At 43.0% G+C, this 24,878-nt stretch overlaps 1 protein-coding gene across 5 annotated transcripts in view; it reads left to right on the forward strand.

The window, feature by feature from the left end:
* TNN (tenascin N) overlaps nucleotides 1-24,878 on the forward strand; it is a 73,647-nt gene that overhangs the window by 19,102 nt on the left and 29,667 nt on the right. For 4 of the 5 annotated variants that reach the window (XM_030935781.1, XM_010367386.2, XM_030935785.1 and 1 more), the window contains exons 7-11: nucleotides 7,170-7,433; nucleotides 10,597-10,863; nucleotides 11,513-11,776; nucleotides 22,192-22,458; nucleotides 24,181-24,444. In XM_030935781.1, coding sequence (XP_030791641.1) covers nucleotides 7,170-7,433; nucleotides 10,597-10,863; nucleotides 11,513-11,776; nucleotides 22,192-22,458; nucleotides 24,181-24,444 — 1,326 coding nt within the window. The remainder of the gene's footprint in view (nucleotides 1-7,169; nucleotides 7,434-10,596; nucleotides 10,864-11,512; nucleotides 11,777-22,191; nucleotides 22,459-24,180; nucleotides 24,445-24,878) is intronic. The other variant, XM_030935784.1, reaches the window with a different exon arrangement.

The raw sequence follows: 24,878 nt of genomic DNA on the forward strand, positions 1-24,878 counted from the left end.
ATGAGCTGGAAAATGGTAAGTACTCCTGTGCCTCCAGTGGCATTCCCTGTAGCTGTGAATTAATTGAGAGCTTACTGAGTGCCAGGCATTATAATCACTACACACTTTTTATGAATATCTCATTTAGTTCTCACAGCAATCCAATGAAGTAGATACTATTATTATTTCTCTGCCATATATAAGAAAACTGGAGAAGGTAAGCTCAAGATTGCCCAGCCAGGAAAGGACAGAGCTGGGATTTGAACCCAGGATACCCAAGTGTAAGCCTTTGGGCTTAGCTACTGTAAAGCAAAAAGTATCTGAGATAGGCCTTAATCAACTTAGAAGTTTATTTTTCTAAGGTTAAGGAAGGACATGCCTGGGAGAAAGAAACATGGAATCACAGAAACTATCTATGGTCTGTACCTTTCTCCAGAGATGATTTTGAGGGCTTCAGTATTTAAATGGGAAAAGTGGGCTGGAAAGGAAATAGGGAGGGTATGTTAACTCCCATGTTGGAAGAGAAAAGTAGCAGGTAGGGGGATAGTCAATTGTGTGTTAAGTAAATTTGCACTTTTCATAGGATAAGGTGAACACGGAGTAGCTACGTGTGGAGATATTTAACCTTTTATCTGTAGCCTGTGTAGGAACAAAAGGAAAGGCAGCTTCTTGCATAACTCAGCTTTCAGCTTTATTTTTTCCTCTTGGCACAGTGATTTGGGGTCCCGAGTTTTTTATTTTCCTTTCACGTTACAAAGCTAAAGTGCTTCCCACTTTTACCCTCCTGTAAGAGATAAACACTTTTTCTTCTCTTACACAGTCAACACAACACAGAATATTTCACCTCTGGAAGTGATTTTTCCCCATATACCAGGGAGTTTTCCATCAGACACCAACTGGGTGTTCTATAATTCAATTCATATGTGACATTCCTCCCTGGAAATAGCATCAGATCCCACAAGTTAAGGGCCCAGACCACAAGACTTTCCTCACTTCAGATGCCTGTCACAGTCCCCAGGTTATGACCTGTACTTCTGACCATTTGGCTATAAATTGGGGGTTTTTATGACTCCCTTCTTTAGGTTCCATTAATTTGCTAGAACGGCTCATAGAACGCAGGGAAACACTTTACTTACATTTACTTATTTATTATAATAAAGAATATTACAAAGATCCAGGTGAAGAACCAGATGGAAGAGATGCATAGGTCAAGGTATGTGCTTCCATGGCCTCTGTGGGTGTGCCACCCTCCCCAAACCTCCACATGTTCAGCAACCAGGATGCTCTCTGAACCCAGTCCTTTTGGGTTTTCATGGAGACCTCATTATATAGGAATGATTGATTACATCATTGACCACTGGTGATTAACTCAACCTTTAGCAACTGTGAGTGCCTCTCTCCTCCCCCTTGTTAGCAGCGTGGGCAGGTGGGGCTGGATGTTCCAATCCGCTAATCACAAGGTTGGTTCCCTGGCAACCACCTCCTTTCTAAGGCTATCCAGGAGCACCCTCCAACCCCTTACAGCAGTCATCTCATTAACATACAAAAGACACCTCACTTTGGAGATTCCAAGGCTTTTAGGAGCTGTGTGCCAGGAATCAGGGAACCAAGACCAAATGTGTTTCTTGTTATAAATCATAATACCACACCTCCCATCCTTCTTGCCCATTATTTCTGGTTAATTTTCATACTGTTTGCTTCCTAACTGAAAAATTTTCTATGATTCCTCACGGACTGAGGAGGAAGCATAATGCTTTTATCTTGGCCTCCATGGTCCATGCAGCCTGGGCCATTGTTATTCTCATTGCTTCCCCAGGGAAAGCCTTCCTGTAGCCAGACTGTTCTTGGGGTTTCCTAACAGAAGACTTATCTCTGCAAGTGGGTTTCTGTTGTTACTCAGCCTAGAAAACCCTTGCTATTATTTCTAGCCACAAATTAATTTAATTCAACAAATGTTTATTGCAGGATGTATCTGGGCCAAAGAGACCTGGTCCCTTTAGAAATTTCCAGAGCTGATAAGCCATGGTCCTTGTCCTTCAGGGGATCACAGCAATAACGTGAGGTATCCTTCCAGGCTGTGCTGAGTTTCTCCACTGCAGCCTTCTATGACCTCATTAAATGTCAGCCAGATTTGCCTCTGAGGACTGAGAGCATTTAATCACATATGGCCTTGAATTGCTAGCTAGCCTTTCACGTATACTGGAATGTTACTACTCAAAAGTGTTTTTATTGTCAATTATATCCTAAAACCAGGATAGAATATTTTATTGGATTGCAAATAAATTTGTGTCATGTGTTTTACCAGCATAAAAAAGAAAAAGACACTGTAATTTACAGGGTCAGGAAACACTCTTAAACCTGGCTAGACTGTTAAGTAATTTAAGGGAAAAGAAGAGTCGCTGTTTTCTCCAAACCTTTTGCATCCCACCAGGTGGAAAAGGATGCTGGAACTTAAGAACAGCCTAAGCATGTGCAGGGGAGAAACGACACAATTCAGGGATTTTTCATTTAATGAGGCACCCAGTGTAACTAATACCATGACAGGGAAATGGTTGACTGAAATTCCTCACCCTGTTAACCGAACACACTCAAAGTGCACTGGAACACCTTCCAGAAAGGCTGGCCTCAGAAGCACGTCAGCTTCAGGAGCAGCAAGCATAGGCCAGGCCGGTATCTGTGGGGGGTTGTGAGGGGGAAGGTCCCTGGATTTCTGCATCATACCCTGACAGCTATGCTTCCCATCGAATGAGAAGAGAGGGAGGCTACCAACTGAGAGGTGATGTCATTCTTTTGTCCTCTATCTGTAAAATGAAGAATTGGACTAAGTTGAGTTTAAATTGAGTTTAAAGTCCTTTCTCTTTTCTTACGATGATGGTATTCTGTTAATAGCTTCATGCTTTTCCCTGGTGTGTATAAAACAAAGCATGCTTGCTTTGTTATAATTTCACAGGCTCCCATGCACAGCAGAGCTTATAGCCTAGAATATTCACTTGTCATCCATTTTCTCAGAACTTTCCTCCTTAGACTATGCTGTGAAATAGCAGTTTTGCTTTTCTTAATATCTTTTTCACTTCTTACGGATTTCCAAACACAGTGTTCCGTTTGAAATGGCTTAGCCCCTAAAACTTTGGAAACTCCTTCATGTCCTAAGCTAAGCTCCTGTCACTATTCAGAACTCCTGTCTCACACACAGCCACCAACACACACATTCAGCATCTGGACAACAGCAACAATCTCTATCATTTGCGTGACCACTGTATTCTAGTGGGCTTCTGTACACTGTGAGACTTTGTAAATATGATGTCTGGTCCTTATAATATCAATAGGATTGCAAGCATTATTATTTCCATTTTACATGTGAGAACATTGAGGCCTACAAAGTTTAGGAGATTCAGGGTGAGCTAGTGAATAGCTAGCTGGCACAACTCAGGTTCACTTGAAATCAAAGTCAATAACGTTTTTAGAAGAAAAGCTGGAGGACAGCAGGAAGAAGGGTTGCCCTCTCTGAGTGCATTTTATACAAACGGTGCCTTCTGGATAATTTTGTTGCCACAATGGAAAGATATTAGAGGAGGTATGTGTAAACAGGAGTGCAGAACTTGTAGGTATTGTGGTTTCAAAGCACCTCTTCCATGAACCCACCTTCAAATCAATGACACAGGTGCTGCCCCTGCGTCTTCCTCCCCCAGGCTCGTTTCTCATAGATTTTACATCCCGTCGGTGCCATCTTCTACTGCACCAGCTGGGAGATTCACAGGTGGCCATTGTGAGTGGAGAAACCTGTTCCTAATGCCTGTGACTACATACTCAAGGGTGGACATGGGCTGTTGGATGTTACAGCCTAGACTGAAGACAGCCATTCCCTACCCAACCCTGTGGCGAATCGTGTTATAAAGTGGAATAAGCTTTCCTGATGTGAACAGAGCTCCTAATTAACCTCCTCCATATACTGTGTTTAGGTTTTGCAAATTAGATCTCTTTGAAGTAAAGTGCACCTTTATTCTAACCAACGTATGTATTCATAGGCGAGTTCCACCTATCCAGTTTTATAAACCTTACCTTACATCTCTCTGACCCTGAATGGCCCTGAGAAAGGTCCCACCAGGGCTGCTGGTGTCCAGCATTTGGGAAGTTACAGCCTGGGGAGGATGTTGGGCTGGGGTTGGGAGAGCCTGTCTTGTAGTAGAGGCTACAGCTATGGCTCATCTGTGATTTAGCCAGCTGCTGCAGCTGCTGAAAGGCTTTCTTGCATGGAAAAACTATTTCATAATCTCCAGATCCCTTTTTGGTAGAGAGAGGTTTCAGTCCTGCAAAGCTGGCCTCTTCCAGCAATGTGTCCTGTCATGGGGGTCCCATCTCTGAGGCCTTCCTCCCATTCCTGTGTCTCAGCACCTGATCCCAATCATTGGAATGGTTGAGGAGAGCAAGCTCTGTGAAGACCCCCTCTCAGTTGAGTTACTGTGGTTAGGGAACTGAGAGAAAAGGGAAGGCAGGGAGCTGAGAGAAAAGGGAAGGCAGGGGGCTGAGAGCTGTACTGGCACTGTGAGCTTGGAGAAGTCACATCTCCTCTCTTAAACCTCCTTAAACCTCCAGGTCTCCTATAACCTTAAGCATAATATGATTCAGTTTTACCTTCCTACTCTTCATGCCCAAGATGCTGTTTCCTGGTTCTTCTCCATCCCTTGAGAGCTCTGGGACTGGTGGGGGAGAAAGGAGCTACAGGGCTGGTTGCTGCTTCCTCTTTCCACCCATGTGGACGTGATGGATCTTTCCTTTATTTATTGACTTTTATTTATTATTTTTATTTATTATTATTATTTTTAGACCGAGTCTTGCTGTGTCACCTAGGCTGGAGTGTGGTGTGTGATCTCGGCTCACTGCAACCTCTGCCTTCCAGGTTCAAGCCATTCTGGTGCCTCAGCCTCCCGAGTAGCTAGGATTATAGGTGTGCACCACCCTGCCTGGCTAATTTTTTGTATTTTTAGTAGAGACAGGGTTTTGCCATGTTGGCCAGGCTAGTCTCCAACTCCTGGCCTCAAGTGATCCACCCAGCTCGACCTCCCAAAGTGCTGGAATTGCAGGTATGAGCTGTTGTGCCTGGCTGTGATATATCTTTCAACACACACAGGCAGCACCAACCCCACAAAGCCACAGACCTCTGCTGTGGGTCCCAGAAACAATGGTAGCAAGCACAGATCTGGGGCACGGAGATGGGGTGGGAGGCACTGCTGGGACATGGGGTTGTACAGATGTGGACACTTTTGAGAAGGTGAGGGCCATGAACTTCAAGAGCAGGACTACTAGGATGTTCTTCCTGTACCCTTAGTTTTCCATTTCCACCTTGTCACTAATTTCCCCAGATTGAGATGTTGGTTTTGGATGGCTCTTGTCATCTCTTCCCTATGACATGCAGGATCATATCTTGCACCGAAAGTTGTAACAGGATGCGGAGAGAGTTCTCTCTATCGTTGCACTGTTTTCCTTGACTCTCCTCTTAGAGCCTGCTGGAGCCTCCAGAGGCCCTGGCCATGGGGTCAGACGGTGGGTGCCTGCATCCTAATTGTCCGCCCTGTCATTCCTGGAGGCCCACGAGTGGCAGACTATTGTGAGACTATTGGCTCTGAGCTCACAGTCACAGTGAGACTATTGTCTCACAAGGCAATAGTTCGAGACCAGTTTCTCTCTCTAGTTCCTGTCCATTACTGCTGCTGGATTTCAGGTCACAGTAACCTTTCAGATCACACTTTATTTATAATTTATTATTATTATTAGTTTCAAAGGAAAATGCTATTGATAGTGCTGCTTAGGACATAGAGGTAAAAAGTGGAAATGTATAGTCTTTGTTAGATAAGAATGAGTTCAAATCTTGGCTCTACCACTTAATGTATCCAAAAGCAAACTCTTGGTCCTCTTCCTCTCCCGACTCCCTACTGCAACCACTTCCCTCCCTCAGCTATCCCTCAGATATCTGTATCTATAGAGATATAGATGTCTCTATAAATGGCCACCCCATTTTGCAAATTACTCAGGCCACAAGCCAACAAATCATTCATTGTATCCCACATTGAATCCATAAGCAGATTATGACAGTTTTACCTATGAAAGCTCCAAAGCCAGCCTTCTCCATGACCTTCATTACTGCCACAGTTGCCTGCACCCCTGCCATCTTGCATATATACCATTGAAGCAGCCTCCTAGGTGACCTTCACTCTTGGTTCACTAGAGTCAGTATTCTCCCCAGAATCCAGAGGGATCCTTTGATAGCTCAAGTCAGATAAGGTCATTCTTCTTTTCAAAGCCCCCAGAGACTTCTCATGTTACTTAGTGTAAAAGACAATGTCATTACAATGGCCTTCAAGGCCATCCATAGTCCACTGTCCCCCTCACTTTCCTGGCCTCCCCTCCAGCCGCTTGACTTAATTCTGTCTAGATGCACTGGCATCCTTGCTGTTTCCTGAATACATGAAGCAGGACGTTGGGTTAGCAGGGACATGTGTAAAAGAAAAAATGAGGGACTTTCTAAGGTCATGGGCTAAGGATATGTTCTTGGGAAGCGCAGAGTCTAGGACATAGCTGGCGTATTGTTCTGGGTTAGTTCTTTTTGAATATAAACTCCACATTGGCAGGGATTTCTGACTGTTTTGCTCATTGATAACTCCTAAATGTCATTACATTCCCTGGCACATAATGGATGTTCAGTGAAGTGCTGTTGAGTGAATGAACTGAGTTTTGGAGATTTGTATTCGAAAAGAGAGAGAGGAGCATGTGTAGATATAAGTGCCAGGTCTGGAAACCGTAATTGGAAGAAATGAATACGGGAGGTGATGTTGTTTTGATTTGAGGAGAACTAGGGAGGGGAATGATGACTCTTTTTGAATGCTTGGTCTCCTGGAAGGGGAATTAGATGTATTCTATTGGAAGGAGTTACATTTGAAGGAGTTTTCTCTAATATGTTTAGTAGTCTGAAAATGGAAAATGGAATGGATTGTGTTATCCATTGGAGAGTCCTTTCTCAGTTTAGGGTTCAAGCAGAAGCCAGTTGTCCACCTGTCACTGATGATAGAGAGACCCCCTTGCCTTGCACAGACCATTGAACTAGGTCACCCAGGTGAACTAGATCTTTAACAATCTGTGACCTTGACCAACCAACTGGTTTCTTTGATTTTTCTTTCTCATGTATTTTTATGAAGAAATTGACAGTCCAACCAATGTTGTCACTGATCGAGTGACTGAAGACACAGCAACTGTCTCCTGGGAACCAGTGCAGGCTGTCATAGACAAGTATGTGGTGCGCTACACCTCTGCTGATGGGGACACCAAGGAAACAGCAGTGCACAAGGATGAGAGCAGCACTGTCCTGACGGGCCTGAAGCCAGGAGAGGCATACAAGGTCTACGTATGGGCTGAAAGGGGCAACCAGGGAAGCAAGAAAGCTGACACCAATGCCCTCACAGGTAACAGAAGGACGGGAACATAAAGTTTTCTCATGGCAGGGAGAAGGTTGATTTTTGAATCAGGAGGTCATTGCTCACCTGGCCTCAGCTCTTTTGTTTGCAGGAGTGGGGAGGAGGGTTGCAAAACCAATTTTGATTTTCATAATTATATATTCTTTTTCTTTTTTGACATCAAACAAAAGAGATCAGCCTTTTCACTTGATGCAGAAGGTCATACTTATTTGAGTTGGAATTCTGTATGCAACCCCCTCAGAATAGGGTAACACTTTCCAATTTTCATTTTTTAGCGTGAAAACTCAAAACATTGGGCTGACAGTGTATTTGAATGCTTATCTCAGTTTGCAGTGGCTGTACAGGCACTTTGCATATAATCTGGAGCTCTCTTTTAGACCGTGGAAATAGTTTGCATCCTGAGTCAACATTTACTAAATGGACCAATTCTTCCTTTAAGCTTTCAGAAGCTGCGAGGGTTCTCATACTTCACCCAGTCATTCTGCTCAGTTTGGGCCTGAAGGGGTCCTGGGACTATACTGGGACATAGCCCAGCCATTCTTTCTGCTTAAATCTTCTCCTGGTGCTTCTCTGAATTTAGAGCAGCCTGATCCTGGAGCCCATATGAGGTTCCAAAACACCTGGCAGAAAATCAGAGGGAAAGGCCTCACTTATTGTTTGCATTCTGTTCTGGACAGTCACTGAGTACAGAGACTCTCAGAGAAGCAGAGAGGTGGTTAGGAATATAGTTTCAGAAGCTTGACTGTCCAGGTTTTAACCCCAGTTCTGCCTTTGACTAGCTGAGTGGCTTTGGGCAAGTTACTTTACTTCCGTTGCTGTTTCTTATGGCGTAAGTGAGAGCAATGATTTTTTAGAATGTTAGTCAGTATTGGGCCCTTGAAAGATTTCGTGGTGCACAGTCTCCTAGATCCATGTGGGCCTCAATAGTTGACCTTTTCTTCAGGGGAGCAGAGAAGATATTGACAGTAAGGATGGTGATATCTAAATCTGTTTAAAGTCAAAGTCAGCAAATTTCTGTAAAGGGCCAGATAGTAAATATTTTCGGCTTTGGGGGTCCAACAGTTTCTATTGCAATTACTTAACTCTACCATTGGAGCGTGAAAACAGCCACAGACAATGATGTGTAAATGGACTGGTGTGACTGTGTTCCAATGAGACTTTATTGATAAAGATTGGCAGCGGATCAGATTTGGCCTGTGGGTTGTAGATTGCCGCTCCTGGTTCACGTTACACTTGACTCTCTTTTTTTACTAGGATTTTGAGTGTCATGAAAAGAAAGAGCACTTGGGTTGGCACTTTTTGTTTGTTTGTTTGTTTGTTTGTTTGAGATGGAGTCTTGCTCTCTCGCCCAGGCTGGAGTGCAATGGCGCGATCTCGGCTCACTGTAACCTCCACCTCCTGGGTTCAAGCAATTCTCCTGCCTCAGCTTCCCAAGTAGCTGGGATTATAGGCGTCCACTGCCACGCCCAGCTAAGTTTTGTATTTTTAATAGAGACAGGTTTTCATTGTGTTCCCAAGGCTTGTCTCGAACACCTGAGCTCAGGCAATCCACCTGCCTTGGCCTCCCAAAGTACTAGGAAATACAGGAGTGAGCCACCGCGCCCGGCCCATTTTTGAAACAGAGGAAGTTGGAATAGAGAAGAACCTTCCCTTTTCTTAGGCAGGGATGGTGTGAGCAGCAGGTAACCTCTGGGGGGTGGCATTGCCACTGGGAAGGGGTCAGACCAGAGCTGAGCTCTGGGGTCACAAACATGAAGGACATGTTTCATGCCCGTATGACATTCACAATCCTCTGGGTAGAGAAGACAAGTAAAAAAGATAAAGGACAGTGAGTTATGTTCTAGAGGAAACAAAGGTCCCTGGAGCTATGGGGAACTGAAGAAAGGGGACCTACCACAGACTGGGACAGGATAGGGGTCATGCAGGTTGTGGGAGGAGGTGACACCTGAACAAAGCCTGGAAGGATGGGTGGGAGTTAGCAGGGGAGGCAGCATATGCAGAGGCTAAGGTGTGAGAATATGACAGGTTAGGTCCATCTCAAGGGGTTTTTATGGTGGGCTGGTCTGTGTGTTTGGTGCACTAGTGAAGGGTGAAGCCAGCTCAGAATCCTGGGCGCCAAATCATTTGTCCTCATGTCAGATGTCTGTGGTGCTTGCTGAACTCTGCTCCCTAGGGTGAGTCACCTCACATGGCTGTGCATTCCACCATGCTGGCCTGTCCCCCTTGGCAAGTGGTCCTGTGCAGATATGAAATGCAGGTACTGTCACAAAAACTACAGCCTTTTTTGAGGAAGTAGTTTCTGAAAGAGGATAATAAAGGCATGCTAACCACACACATAATTGCTTGGATTTTTGACTCCCAAAAGATGTACATTTTGAGGAGAAAGTGGTATTTCATGCCTCAAATGCCATTAATAATAGCAACTTATATTTAAGCATTTGCTATGCAATATCTCATTTACTATTCACCATAACCTATGAGGTAGGTACTGGTATTTCTTTCTTCATAGAGTTGAGGAGACAGACACTTAAATTACATGGCTTGTCCAAAGTTAGCCACCAGGAAGAGATGGAGCCCAGGTTCTAACCCAGTTTAATCACAGAGAAACCCAGACAGATTCTACAAGTTTGATTCTTTTTATTAGCCCAGACCTCGGATACTATCAGTTAAAAAGTCTCCTGGTTCCCTGGCCACAGATATAATGTTTTATATGGAAAGAACTGATGGCTACTACTTCTAGGATATTTTTCTTCTCAAAGAACATATTAGAGCAGATGCAGAGGTTTATTCAGTATAATTGCTTTCTAGTACAAGGAGTCAGGAACTAGAAGAATATATTATATAAATCCAGGGTAAAGGAGAAATTTGAATGTGAAGACCAATTCTTTTTATTCCAAAGCAACTTAAGGGAAAAGTTTATAGAGTTGATAAAGATGCTGGCTTTGTTTGAAAACTCCACTTCTTATTAAATGTTATTAGCCTATTACTGGAATTTCAGACCATTTGCTTAATTAGACCTTTACGTTAACTCAATCATTGACATATTAGAGACTGACATTTGTTGAGGTTATGATTTTGACTGTGTATGTGCTATCTTTATGGAATTAGAGGGTGGTAAAGTCTACCTTCTTCTTTCATCTCTCTCTTAAAGAAATTGACAGCCCAGCAAACCTGGTGACTGACCGGGTGACTGAGAATACTGCCACCATCTCCTGGGACCCGGTGCAGGCCACCATTGACAAGTACGTGGTGCGCTACATCTCTGCTGACAACCAAGAGACCAGAGAGGTTCCGGTGGGGAAGGAGCAGAGCAGCACTGTCCTGACAGGCCTGAGGCCAGGTGTGGAGTACACAGTGCACGTCTGGGCCCAGAAGGGGGACCGAGAGAGCAAGAAGGCCAACACCAACGCCCCAACAGGTAACAAAAGAGAGATGGTCAGTTGGAATTGAGTTTTGAGCTTGTGGATTTGAATGGGTATGGTATCAAAGGATGTGGCCTGAGCAGAGAGACTTTGCAATTAGAAGTCTTAAAGATGAAAGAAAGACTGAGCTCTCGTGGTGATGGCAGTGGGCTGATCTTCCCTGACAGTGATGAGCTGTTCATGAGACCACTTGGCCCACTGGAAGGGAGAAGTAAAGTCTTATAGTAACAATGCTTTTAGCAGAAGATGTGTACAGGATCTGGTCATTGCAATGCTTGTGATAATACTTTTAGAATGCTCATCAGTGCAGCAGCCCTTGATTAAATGTTAAGTTAGGAACCCTAAACATCATGGCATCTGTTTAATTGGAGGTTGTGATGTGCCATGTGCTGCTGAGAGGACATCGTTCCTCCCACATTTTAGGGAACTGAAAGCTGAGAAAGAATGCCTCATTTATAATGATTCCTCCTTTGAACTTCAGAACCAAGGGCTACTTTCTCCTTAGATTCCCAGCGGAGACTCAGGATGAGAATGCCATTGCCTTGTTCTAAAAGAGCTCGGGAACATGAAAATGATGAAGATGAAGGGATGGATATGTCTTCCATGGCTTCAGAGCTTAAACCTTTCCAAATATTTTCCTTCCAGACATTGACAGCCCCAAAAACCTAGTGACTGACCGGGTGACAGAGAATATGGCCACTGTCTCCTGGGACCCGGTGCAGGCCACCATTGACAAGTATGTGGTGCGCTACACCTCTGTGGACGGCGAGACCAGGGAGGTTCCGGTGGGGAAGGAGCACAGCAGCACCGTCCTGACGGGCCTGAGACCGGGCATGGAGTACATGGTGCACGTGTGGGCCCAGAAGGGGGACCAGGAGAGCAAGAAGACCGACACCAAGGCCCAGACAGGTAAGGAGTGTGCATTATCGCTGTACCGGTGCCATGCTCAGGGTCTGTCTACATGGGGTTTTCTTCTCTAATCTTGGCATAAAGGGGGGGTTTATGGAAGAGCAGGTTGGTATCCTCCCATGATACATTGTGTACCCCTCACTTCCTTTTACTGGCCTCTCTTAGAATGCCTAAGGGGTGGTCTCCAAACTCTGGTCTTTAAAGATGGCTGACCACTGCGCTTAGTTCTTTGTTCTTTCTTTGCCTGAGTACCTTTGTCATTAACACACTAACTGCTTCACCTTGACAAGGAATAAATATTAAGAAGTAACTATCATGCTGAGGGAGCCAGACTTAGGGATTGAGATTTTAAAAACACCTTAAAAAAAACATTCCTCACCTGTTTAAACCCTTTGCAAGCTTGTTTTTGTTCCTGCCCTCCGAATGAATGTTTTAGGTAGAAATAATAACAGTGTTTCATTAGCTAAAAATAAACAAATATCCAGTCATTTTTAGTCCCCCAGATATATCATTTTGATAATTATGTCATTTTCATGCAATAGTCCCTACTTCCCTACATGAAATCTCCTCTCTCTCGGCTTGGGCCACCTGTGGGCCAGCTGCCTGCTCCAGGCAGGGGACATGCACAGTTTCTCTTGTATTTTCTGCTGTGTACCTCAAGCACTGCTATTCTAGCTTGCTGTATGCAGTTTCTCACCCGTTTATCTTTGGCCTTACTTGGAGAGGTAAACTGATGAGAGGTGAGGGGTGAGGATGGGGAGAGGTGAAGGGTCAGGAAAGAAGAGAAGTGAAGGGTCAAGGGGAAGGAGAGGTGAGGGGTCAGGAGGAGGATAGGTGAGGGGTCAGGAGGAAGAGAAGTGAGAGGTCAGTAAGAGGAAAGGTGAGGGTCCCGGAAGAGGAGAGATGAGGGCTCAGGAGGAGGAGAGGTGAGGGGTCAGGAGAAGGAGAGGTGAGGGGTCAGGAGGAGGAGAGGTGAGAGGTTAGGAGGAGGAGAAGTGAGAGGTCAGGAGGGGGAGAGGTGAGGGATCAGGAGGGGGAGAAGTGAGGGGTTAGTGAGAGGTGAGGGTTCAGGAGGGGGAGAGGTAAACTGATGAGAGGTGAGGGGTGAGGATGGGGAGAGGTGAAGGGTCAGGAAGGAGGAGAAGTGAAGGGTCAAGGGGAAGGAGAGGTGAGGGGTCAGGAGGAGGATAGGTGAGGGGGTCAGGACGGGAGAGATGATGGGTCAGGAGGGGAAGAGTTAAGGGAGTCAGGAGGGGAAGAGGTGAAGGGTCAGGATGAAGAGAAGTGAGGGGTCAGGAGGAAGAGAAGTGAGGGGTCAAGAGAGAATAGAGGCCAGGGGTTAGGGAGGAGGGAGCCGGGGGTCGTGGAAGATCATGCCTGACTGTAACAGGTATTTGGGCCTGCCCTGGAGCCTGACGAGTGCTAAAGCTGACTCCGTCATGAAGCACTTCTGTGCTCCTCTTCCGCTGTGGGTCTCTCACTGTAGGCAAATGCCTGTCTTCCACTGGTCTCTTACTTCCTTTCCTCTGCCAATACATCAGAGGTTCCCCCAGCGTCTCTCTAGTGGGGTTGCCCTGCCCCTCTAGGTGATCCTCTTGGACAGCTTCTAACACAACCCCAGGCCTACCCTGCTGTGCTGGGCCCAAGTCTGGTCCATGGAGAACCTGCATGCATCCTTTGTCCATTCAACCAGATGCGCAACTCTTGCAGTGCTACAGCCTGTCTTGGCTCTGTGTGGCAGCAACCAGCTATTTCCTTACCTCTTAGATATTTTAGCATATGTCAGACACCAGCCCATATGGATCCCCAAGCTTTGGGCAGGGCTTCTCGCCCTTGGCACTATTGCTATTTTGGGGTGGATAATTCTTTGTTGCAGGGGTCTATCTTGTGCATTGTAAGATGTTTAGCAGCATCCCTGATGTCTCCCCCTATCCCACACTGAGTTGTGACAACCAAAAGTGTCTCCAAACATTGCTGATTGCCCCTGGTTGAGAACCGCTGCTCTAGGGTATACAAAACAAAGTCTGTAAGGGATTCTATTGAAAACTGCTTATTCAAGGCTTGGGCCTCACCCATGGGACTCACAGTGTATCTTTTTCCAAATAAATCCCTTCTTCAAGTGCCACCTCATTGACTTCTCCAACATCTTTTATAGGGTGAAAATTGTTGGTCAGCCAAGGGTCACAAAACTGTTGTTGATCTTGCTTTGACTGTGGTCCCTCAGGTTGGAATGTAGATATCCATTTTCTTGGGGTTACAGCCTAAACCAACAAGTGTGATAGGATGTATGAGCAAGTGACTTTGGGAAAATGACTTCTGTAATGAATTATTTAGAACAAAGAAATGCTAGGTTTTTTTTTTTTTTTTTTGGTGAATGTATTTTTAAATATCTTCTGTGTATGTGGTATGGATGAGCATAATTTCTTGTATTTATAATGTATCAACAAGCTGGTGTTAATAATGATAGCTTATGATCATTGGGCATCTACTCAGTGCTAAGAACTCGTAATAGACTTGTCTTTTTTAAAAAAATTGATACATAATAATATACATATTTATAGGTACATGTGATATTTTAATACATGGTTGCCATGTGTGATGATCAAATCAGGGTAATCAGGATATCCATCAGCTCAACATTTAGCATTTCTTTGAGTTAGAAACATGTCAAATCTTCTCTTCTAGCTATTTTGAAATGTACAATAAATTGTTGTTAACAGTATCCTACTGTGCTATCAAACACTAGAATGTATTTCTTCTATCCAACTGTATTTTTAAACCCTTAAGCCAACCTGTGTTCATTCCCCTTACCCCTATACTTCCTAGCCTGTGGTAACCATCATTTTATTCACAACTTCCATGAGATCAATTTTTTTAGCTCCCACATATGAGTAAGAACATGCAATGTTTGTGTTTCTGTGCCTCGCTTATTTCACTTAACATAATCACCTCTAGTTCGATCTATGTTGCTGCAAAGGAAAAGATTTTATTCCTTTTTATGGCTGAATAGTATTCCATTGTGTATGTATGTGTGTGGGGGTGTATATATATATTTTATATATAAAATATATTTATATATTATATATATAATATATATTATATATAATATATATTATATTATATATATTATATAATATATAAATATATATTATAACATATATATGTATATATATATTTTATATATATATACACACACATACATATATATATATATATCACAATTTCTTTATCCATCCACTAGTGGACAGTTAGGTTAATTCAGTATTTTGGCTATTATGAATAGTGCTGCAGTAAACATGGGCATGCAGATAGCTCTTTGATATACTGATTTCCTTTTTTTTTTTGGATGTATACTCAGCAATGAGGTTGCTGGATCATATGGTACATCTACTTTTAGTTTTTTGAGGAAACTCCATAGCTTTTATTCATAGTGGCTGTGCTAATTGCCATTCCCACCAGCAGTGAACTAGTATTCCCCTTTCTCCACATCCTCACCAGTACCTGTTATTGTTTGTCTTTTTGATAATAGCAGTTTTAACTGGGATGAGATGATATCTCAATGTGGTTTTGATTTGCATTTCCCTGATGATTAGTGATGTTGAACATTTTTTCATAAATGTTTGTTGGCCATTTGTATGTCTTCTTTTGAGAAATGTCTTTTTAGATCATTTGCCCATTTTAAAATAAGATGATGATGATGATTGTTGTTATTATTTTGCTGTTGAGTTGTTTGAATCCCTTATGTATTCTGTTTATTAATACCTTATCATACAGACAGCTTGCAAATAGTTTCTCCCATTATGTAGGTTGTCTCTGCATTATTTCGATTATTTCCTTTGCTGTGCAAAAGCTTTTTAGCTTGATGTATTTCCATTTGTCTATTTTTGCTTTTGTTGCCTGTGCTGTTGCAGTCTTACCCAAAATATCTGCCTAGACCAATGTTCTAAAGTGTTTCCCCAATGTTTTCTTCTGTAGTTTCATAGTTTCAGATCTTACATTTAATTCTTTAAGCCATTTTAATTTAATTTTTGAATAAGGTGAGAAATAGAGGTCTAGTTTTATTCTTCTGCATATAGATATTCAGTTTTCCTAGAACTCCTTATTGAAGAGCCTGTTCTTTCCCCACTGAATGTTCTTGGTTACTTGTCAAAAATCAGTTGGCTCTAAACATGCGGATTTATTTCTGGGTTCTCTATTCTGTTCCATTGTGTCTATGTGTCTGCTTTTATGTCAGTACCATACTGTTTTGTTTACTATAGCTTTGTAGTACATATTAAAGTCAGCTCATGTGATGCCTCTAGCTTTGTTATTTTTGCTCAGGATATTTTTGCTCTTTGGCTATTTGGGGTCTTCTGTGGTTCCATATGAATTTTAGAATTTTTTTTTAGGCTGGGTGCAGTGGCTAATGCCTGTAATCCCACCAGTTTGGGAGGTCAAGGAGGGCGAATCATTTGAGGTCAGGAGTTCAAGACCAGCCTGGCCAATATGGCAAAACCCCGTTTCTATTAAGAATACAAAAAAGAAAAGAAAAGGCTTCCCACGGTACCTCATGCCTGTAATCCCAGTACTTTGGGAGGCCAAGGTGGGTGGATCACCTGAGGTCAGAAGTTCGAGACCAGCCTAGCCAACATGGCAAAACCCCGTCTCTACAATAAATACAAAAATTAGCTGAGTGTGGTGGCAGGTGCCTGTAATCCCAGCTACTTGGGAGGCTGAGGCAGGAGAATTGCTTGAATCTGGGAGACAGAGGTTGCAGTGAGCCAAGATCATGCCATTGCACTCCAGCCTGGGCAACAAGAGCAAAACTCTGCCTCAAAACAAAAACAAAAAAATTAGCTGGGCATGATGGTGTACGCCTGTAATCCCAGCTACTGGGGAGGCTGAGGCAGGAGAATCACTTGAACCCAGGAGAGATGGTTGTTGCAGTGAGCTGAGATCATGCCACTCCACTGCAGCCTGGGAGTCTTACTCTGTCTCAAAAAAAAAAAAAAAAAAAAGAATTGTTTTTTCTAAAGAATGTCATTGATATTTTGATACAGATTGCATTGAATCTATAGATTGCTTTTGGTAGTACAGTTATTTTTACAATATTCTTCCCATTCATGAACATAGGATATATTTCCATTTTTTGGTGACGTCTTCAATTTCTTTCATCAGTGTTTTATAGTTTTTCCTTGTAGAGATCTTTCACCTCTTTGGTTAAATTTATTTATGGGTGTGTTTTTAAAAGTAGCTATTGTAAAAGGGATTGCTTCTTTGATTTTTTTTTTTTTTTTTTTTTTTTTTTTTTTGCTAGTTCTTTGCTGGTGTATAGAAACACTATTGATTTTTACATGTTAATTTTGTATCGTGAAACTTTATTGAATTTATCAGTTCTAAGAGTGTTTTGGTAGAGCTTTTTAGGGTTTTCTGTATGTAAGATCATATTATCTGCAAACAGGGACAATTTGGCTTCCTGTTTTTCAATTTGGATATTCTTTATTCCCTTCTGTTGCCTAATTGCTCTGGCTAGGACTGCCAGTACTATGTTGAATAAGAGTGGTAAGAGTGGTCATCCTTGTCTTGTTCTGGTTCTTAGAGAAAAGCTTTCAGTTTTTCCCCAATCAGTGTATTGTTAGCTGTGGGTTTGTCTTATATGGACTTTAGCGTGTTGAGGTATGCTTCTTTTATATCCAACTTGTTAAGGGTTTTTGTCATGAAACCTTGTTGAATTTTATCAAATGCTTTTTACATCTGTTGAGATGATCGTATTATTTTTATTCTTTATTCTGTTTATGTGGTGTGTCACATTTATTGATTTGTGTATGTTGAACTATTCTTGCATCCCTGGGATAAATCTCACTTGTATCCTCTTGCTGAATTGATCTCTTTTTCTTTACATAATAACCCCCTTTTGCCTCTTTGTATACTTTTGACTTAAAAAATCTGTTTAATCTCATGTAAGCATAGCTACTCCTGTTTGCTTTTGGTTTCTGTTTACATGGAATATCTTTTTCCATCCCTTCACTTTGCATCTGTATGTGTTTCCACAGGTGAAGGAAGATTCACACAAGTGGGTCATTTTTTAAAGACCCATTCAGCCAGTCTTTTTTTTTTTTTTTTTTTTTTTTTTTTTAGGCAAAACCTCACTCTGTTGCCCAGGCTAGAATGCAGTGGTGTAATCTCGGCTCACTGCAACCTCTGCCTCTCAGGTTCAAGTGATTCTTCCACCTCAACCCCTCAAGTAGCTGGAACTATAGGCGTGTGCCACCACGTCTGGCTAATTTTTTTCTGTGTGTGTATTTTTAGTGGAGATGGGATTTCACCATGTTGGCTAGGCTGGTCTCAAACTCTTGACCTTCAAGTGATCCGCCTGCCTCGGCCTCCCAAAGTGCTGGGATTACAGGCATGAACCCTGTGCCCGGCCTCAGCCAGTCTATCTTTTAAGTGGGGAATTTAATTCATTACATTCAAGGTTGTTATTGATAGGACGGGAGTGACTCTTGTCATTTGTAAATTGTTTTCTAGATTATTTTGTATATCTTTTGTTAATTTCTTCTTCTATTATTGTTTATTATTGTGGTTTGGTAGGTTTTTATAGTATTGAGACTTGATCCTTTTCTCTCTCCTTTGTGTATCTGCTCTGCCAGTGAGTTTATACTTTTCTGTGTTCTCATGATTGTGATTATCATCTTTTTGCTTCCAGATGTAGGACTCCCTTGAGCATTTCTTGTACAGCCAGTTTAGTGGTGAGGGGTTCCCTCAGTTTTTGCTTTTCTGGGAAAGACTTTGTTTCTCCCTCATTTCTGAAGAATAGACTTGTTGGGTATGGTATTCTCAGTTGACAGTTTTTTTCCCCCCTTTCAGGTACATGGACTATATCATCCCTTTCTCTCCTGGTCTATAAGATTTCTGCTAGAAATTTATAGTTAGTCTAGTGGGAATTCCCTTATATGTGACCTAACACTTTTCTTTTACTGTTTTGAGAATTTTCTCTTTGTCTTTGACTATTAACAACTTGACTATAATATACTTCAGGAAGGACCTTTTTTGGGTTGGATCTGTTTAGGGACTTGAGCTTCCTGGATCTGAATATTCATATCTCTCCCCAGACTTGGGATGTTTTCAGCTATTATTTCATTAAGTAGGTTTTCTATACCTTTTTACATCTTTTTTCTTTCTGGAGCTCCTATAATATGAATATTTATTCACTTAATAGTATCCCATAGGTTTTGTAGGCTTTCTTTACTCTTTTTCATTTTTATTTCTTTTTTTCTCTCACTGGGTAATGTCAAACAATTTATCTTCAAGTTCAGAGATTCCTTTTTTCTGCTAGATCAAATCTGCTGTTGCAACTCTTCATTATATTTTTAAATTTCATTCATTGAATTTGTTAGCTGTGTTTCTTTTTTGTGATATCTATTTCTTCATTGAATTTCTCATTCATATCATGTATTATTTTTCTGATTTCATCAAATTGTCTATCTGTATTTTTTGAATTTCATTAAGTTTCCTTAATATAATTATTTTGAATTCATTTTCTGACAATGTATTGATTTCTTTTTAATTGGGGTCTGTTTCTAGAGAGTTATTATGTTCCTTTGGTGGTGTCATATTTTCTTGCTTTCTTCATGTTCCGTGTGTCCCTGCATTGAGGTCTGTGTGTCTGGTGGAACAATTGCCTCTTCCAAACTTTCTAGAGTGACTTTCTTAGAGAAATACTTTTACTTTGGTTGAATTTTAATGCGCCAGTTGGGAAGGGTGGTTCGTGTAAGTTCAGTGGTATAGTCTTTGTGCAGCTTCTTTGGCTGTGTTTGACATCAGCAATAACTATGAACATATCAGTGGCCTAGACTACAGAAGTTTGTGGTAGTGGTGGTGGCAGCATAGGTTGTTAATGTCCTTGGTGGCAAGGGCTGTTGTGGCAAGGGCTATTCTATTCTTATTTTCCCCATAATAGGAAGACTTAGCTGAAGGGCTCTCTCGGTGTCAGGCCTGACATGGCATAGAATCAGCTGCCATGGCACTGGGTTTCAAGTACTGGTGCTCAAAGCAACTGTGGGGCAAGTTCTTACTTAGGCTCAGGGTCTTGTGAACCTATAGTAGCACTTCAGTCTTGGGATGCAGAGTGGTCTCTGTGTCAGGGCTGGATATAGGTTGCCCATGGTGCCTAGCAGCTTGGCTTCAGGGGGTCAGGTTGTAACTGTAATTCTACCCCTGGTGGGCAGGGTGCAGCCCTGGTTTAACTTGGAAGAGAAAGAAGGGCTCTGGAAGTGTGAAACCAGTGTGCAGGATATGGCTGTAATTTTGGAACCTGCACCAATAGAGCTCAGTGGCAACTTGGATCCCTAGGGGTGAGGAATTCTGTAGTGGTGATTCTAGACTCTGCAATGGTGGGACTTGACAGTATCCCAGTCTCTGTGAGGCCAGATGCAGCAGCAGCAAGCTCCCCAAAATAATCAAGCACACTGTTTTTTGGTCTGTACCAGGGCAGGGAGCAGCACAGCAATGACTCTACTCCCTGGGAGAAGAGTGTCTCAGGAGCTCAGACTCAAGGGGCCTAGTCCAGCTCTAAAGAAGCAGAATACTAAAGCTGTCTGGCCAGTAGGGTGGGGTGTCTCAGCCAGCCACTGCTGTATTTCCCTGGGACCTAGGGTACTATGTCAGCACAGCCCTAGGACATGCAGCTGCTCAGCTTGGCTGAGGCACTGATTCCCCACCAGGCAATGTGCCACTCCAGCTCAGTCCTGAGGGATGTGACTATTCTGGATAGCCTCAACACCATTTTCCTGGGATATAGGGCTCTGCCAAAAGCATTGTTCACTTAGGAACTGAAACTAGTGCAGTTTCAGCTCAGGCCCCTATGGGTAGGATGCTGCCTAGTGTGAGAGAAGTGGGTGGAGCTGTTTTACCAAAGTACTGATTCTCCAGGAAAGAGTGTACAGCTTCAGCTCTGGAATGAGTGGGTAGGCGATGGGGATGTGGAGTGGTTCCACTGCTGCTTGGCCCCATGGGGAAAGGTGTAACAGTTGCTCACAGCTCTGCTTGGAGATGTCAGGTCACTGAGTGGTGATGTCTCAGCAGCAGTTTACCCTCAGGGATGAAGGGGTGAATGGCTACTCACCCCCAGAGCAAGACACATTCCAACAGTAGTCCCGGTTCCAAGATGCCAAGACGGTGTAGCACAGTAGCCATGCAGGCCACAGAGGATGGGGCACAGTGTTGGCTCCATCTCTAAGGAGCATAGTTGTGTGCCTGTAGGCAGCTCCCTCAGCTGGGCTTAGTGCCTGTGAGAGCTGTAGGAGGTCCCAATGATGATGATGGTAGATGTACAAGGTGCTGATAGGGGCTACTGGGATCTTCTTGCTTACCTTTTGCTGTAGGGAGAAGTTCTTCCTGGTTTCCAGCTGCCCTTAGCTGGGCAATGGAGTGCTGGGATCCCAGGGTTTCCTTGTGTTCTCTATGTGGCTATCCTGAGTTTCTGTGCTTACCAGAGTTTCTGTTTCTCCTTTGACACAATCCTGCACTCTCCTTTAGTTTTTTAAAAATATTGTTGTTTATTCTTTCTTGTAGTTGTTTTTGTGCAGAAGATGAGTGTCAGGGATTTCTAATTGGCCATCTTGCTGACGTCACACTAGGAAACATGTTATTAACTCATATAATACTCACAGTAATTCTGTAGAATATGTACTAATATTATTTTTCCCTGCCTTTTTTTCTTTTGTGGAGAAAATTGAGGCAGAGAGGTAAGTTTGCCCTTAATTATGTTTTAAATTATAGAGTAAATATTCTGTGGCTTCAGAGTGGTAAACACTGTAATACTTTAACATTTTCAAAGCCCCTTTGCTACATAACATTTTTTTCTCTTGGTTTACAGAGCTACTCAGAGTGGTAAGTGCAATAATCATTAACAACCGCTTTTAACAAATACAGAAGTAAAGTAAAGCAATTTGCCCAAAGTCACAAAAACAAGTTAGTAAGTTATGAAATTAGTTACATGCATGGAATATTCATGCTTGAAGGAATCTTAAAAGTTTATCAAACCCAAACCTCAGATTTTACAGATGAAGAAGCTGAGGCCCAGCCAGCAGCAACTGAACTGTCCAGGGCCACAGCTGGCAGATGGCAGAGCTGGGATTAGACTGCTAGTAACCTGGCTCCACCCTGCACCTCTACTCTGCCTCTCTGGGCTGGAACTAGAACCCAGTTCTTCTGACTTTGGATTTAGTACTCATACCACTCTCCTGTGCTGCTTTATTGAAAATCCAAGAATCCAGCTGTGGGGGTAAGGTCTACATCCATGAAACGACTAAAAACCAGCATGTGATATGGAGAAACCATAAGAACAGGAAACTGCCTCACCACAAGTGAAATGCCCAGATCTCACTCTTTGCTACCTGTTAATAGTGTTTATTGATCAGCAATTTTTTTTTCAGACATTGACAGCCCCCAAAACCTGGTGACTGACTGGGTGACAGAGAATATGGCCACTGTCTCCTGGGACCCAGTGCAGGCCACTATTGACAGGTATGTGGTGCGCTACACCTCTGCCAAGGATGGAGAGACCAGGGAGGTTCCGGTGGGGAAGGAGCAGAACAGCACTGTCCTGACAGGCCTGAGGCCTGGTGTGGAGTACACGGTGCACGTGTGGGCCCAGAAGGGGGCCCAGGAGAGCAAGAAGGCTGACACCAAGGCCCAGACAGGTAAGGAGCATTGTTCTTTGGGAATATAAGAGCTTTCATGCTAAGTCAATGGATGACAAGTTTTGTTTTCCTTCTCCGACATTGGCAGGAATCAATGATTAATGGAAGAGTGGGATGGCGTCCATTCTTTCATGACAGGTTGAACACACCATCCCTCATTTTCCTTTAACTAGTTTCCTTGCAAGTCAGGGCCACATGGCAGTCTCCAAGCTATGATTACATGGTCATGTCCATCAGTTCCTCTTCTGATTGCATGGATCTTTTGCTGTAGACAGTATCAAGGGTCTCTTAGTGAGTCTGTGAGTGGAAACAGAAAATGAAAATCAAATTTTGTCAATAATAATAGTATGCTGAAAATTTGACTTTAAGAATGTAGACGTCACATCTGCCATAGCAAGGAGACGTATATCATTTGGTTTATGACAAATGAATCATATTATAACTATAAAACAAATTTATAACTAGAAATTATGATAAGTTCTATGAAGGAGATGACACGGTGGAGATATAGAGAATAATGAAGTAGTGATGTTTCTCAGATAGGATGGGTAAATAGCAATAGGATACACATGACCAAAACAACCAAATAACTGTTGCTTAAACAAGAAAAGAGCATGTTCCCCTCTGTGGAACAGCCGAGTATACGTTGGCCAGAGTTTTGAGGATAAGGACAGCTCTTGCGTTATATTCTTATTTTAGTGGAAGTGATATCTAACCATATTTTGTACAGTGATTTAATCAGCAAACCAGCATGATGAGTGAATCTATGATATACTAGAGAATATTCAGCCAGGGTTTTACTTTTTGCTGATTTATTTAATAATATATAGTAAGCACTTTCCATGTGTCCTGCCCACTACTAGGCACTGGGAACACAGGAGAATAGGATGCTGCCCTTTTCCTCCAGGGGCTTACATTTAGGGGTGGCTTTTAGAATCTTCTAGTATGAAATAGGAGGTCTTTACTGACATGATGCCAGACACAAAATTGTTAGTTCGTTGTGAGCAGAGACCATGTATTTCCCAACTCTGAATTCTGCACACTGTCTAGAACATTTCGTGCACAGAGTTGGGGCTTGATATACCCTTTCTAGATGAATAAAAGATTTGTTTTGCTGGCCGGGCGCAGTGGCTCAAGCCTGTAATCCCAGCACTTTGGGAGGCCGAGACGGGCGGATCATGAGGTCAGGAGATCGAGACCATCCTGGCTAACACAGTGACATCCCGTCTCTACTAAAAAAAAAAAAAAAAAAAAAATACAAAAAAACTAGCCAGGTGAGGTGGCAGGTGCCTGTAGTCCCAGCTACTCGGGAGGCTGAGGCAGGAGAATGGCAGAATGGCGTAAACCCGGGAGGCGGAGCTTTCAGTGAGCTGAGATCCGGCCACTGCACTCCAGCCTGGGCGACAGAGTGAGACTCTGTCTCAAAAAAAAAAAAAAAAAAAAAAAAAAAAAAAAAAAAAAAAAGATTTGTTTTGCTAAAGACTTGGTAGAGGTAACAGCCTGGATTTTCAGGTTCTGATCTATTTTGCTTTCTACTTGAGGAGCCAGGTGTATCTCGGGGGATAAGATGATGTCCATGAAACAGCTAAAAACGAAACAAGAGCATATGAGGCGGAAACCCCATAAAACATGAAAGGGTTTCACCCCACGCAAAATGGTCTTGAGTTTCTGCACTCCGGGACCTGTTCATAGTGCATATTGATCAGCATTTTTTTTTTCCAGACATTGACAGCCCCAAAAACCTGGTCACTGACCGGGTGACAGAGAATACAGCCACTGTCTCCTGGGACCTGGTGCAGGCCACCATTGACAGGTATATGGTGCGCTACACATCTGCCAATGGAGAGACCAGGGAGGTTCCAGTGGGGAAGGAGCAGAGCAGCACCGTCCTGATGGGCCTGAGGCCGGGCGTGGAGTACACGGTGCACGTGTGGGCCCAGAAGGGGAACCAGGAGAGCAAGAAGGCTGACACCAAGGCCCAGACAGGTAATAGGAGTGAAGAGAAGAGCAAACCGGGGTAGTTAATGCAGGTTGATCTATTGCAGCTGAGTGGTGATGCAGCTGCTTTTGGTATCTGTAACCGCAGGGCTGCAGAGTGTTTTAGGAGAGTTTGCTGTAAAAAAACAAAAAACAAAAAACAAAACAAAAACTTTCATTCACCTAAAGAAAGAACAAAGTGTTACAGGATACAGGAAAGGGGTCCCAATCCAGACCCGTAGAAAGGGTTCTTGGATCTCATGCAAGAAAGAGTTCAGGGCGAGTCCATAGAGTAAAGTGAAAACAAGTTTATTAGGAAAGTAAAGGAATCAAAGAATCGCTACTAGCCATAGGCAGCGCAGCCCCGAGGGCTTCTAGTTGTCCATTTTTATGGTTATTTCTTGATGATATGCTAAATAAGAGGTGGATTATTCATACCTCCC

The sequence above is a fragment of the Rhinopithecus roxellana genome, chromosome 8, assembly GCF_007565055.1.
Source record: "Rhinopithecus roxellana isolate Shanxi Qingling chromosome 8, ASM756505v1, whole genome shotgun sequence".
NCBI classification, from domain to species: domain Eukaryota; kingdom Metazoa; phylum Chordata; class Mammalia; order Primates; family Cercopithecidae; genus Rhinopithecus; species Rhinopithecus roxellana.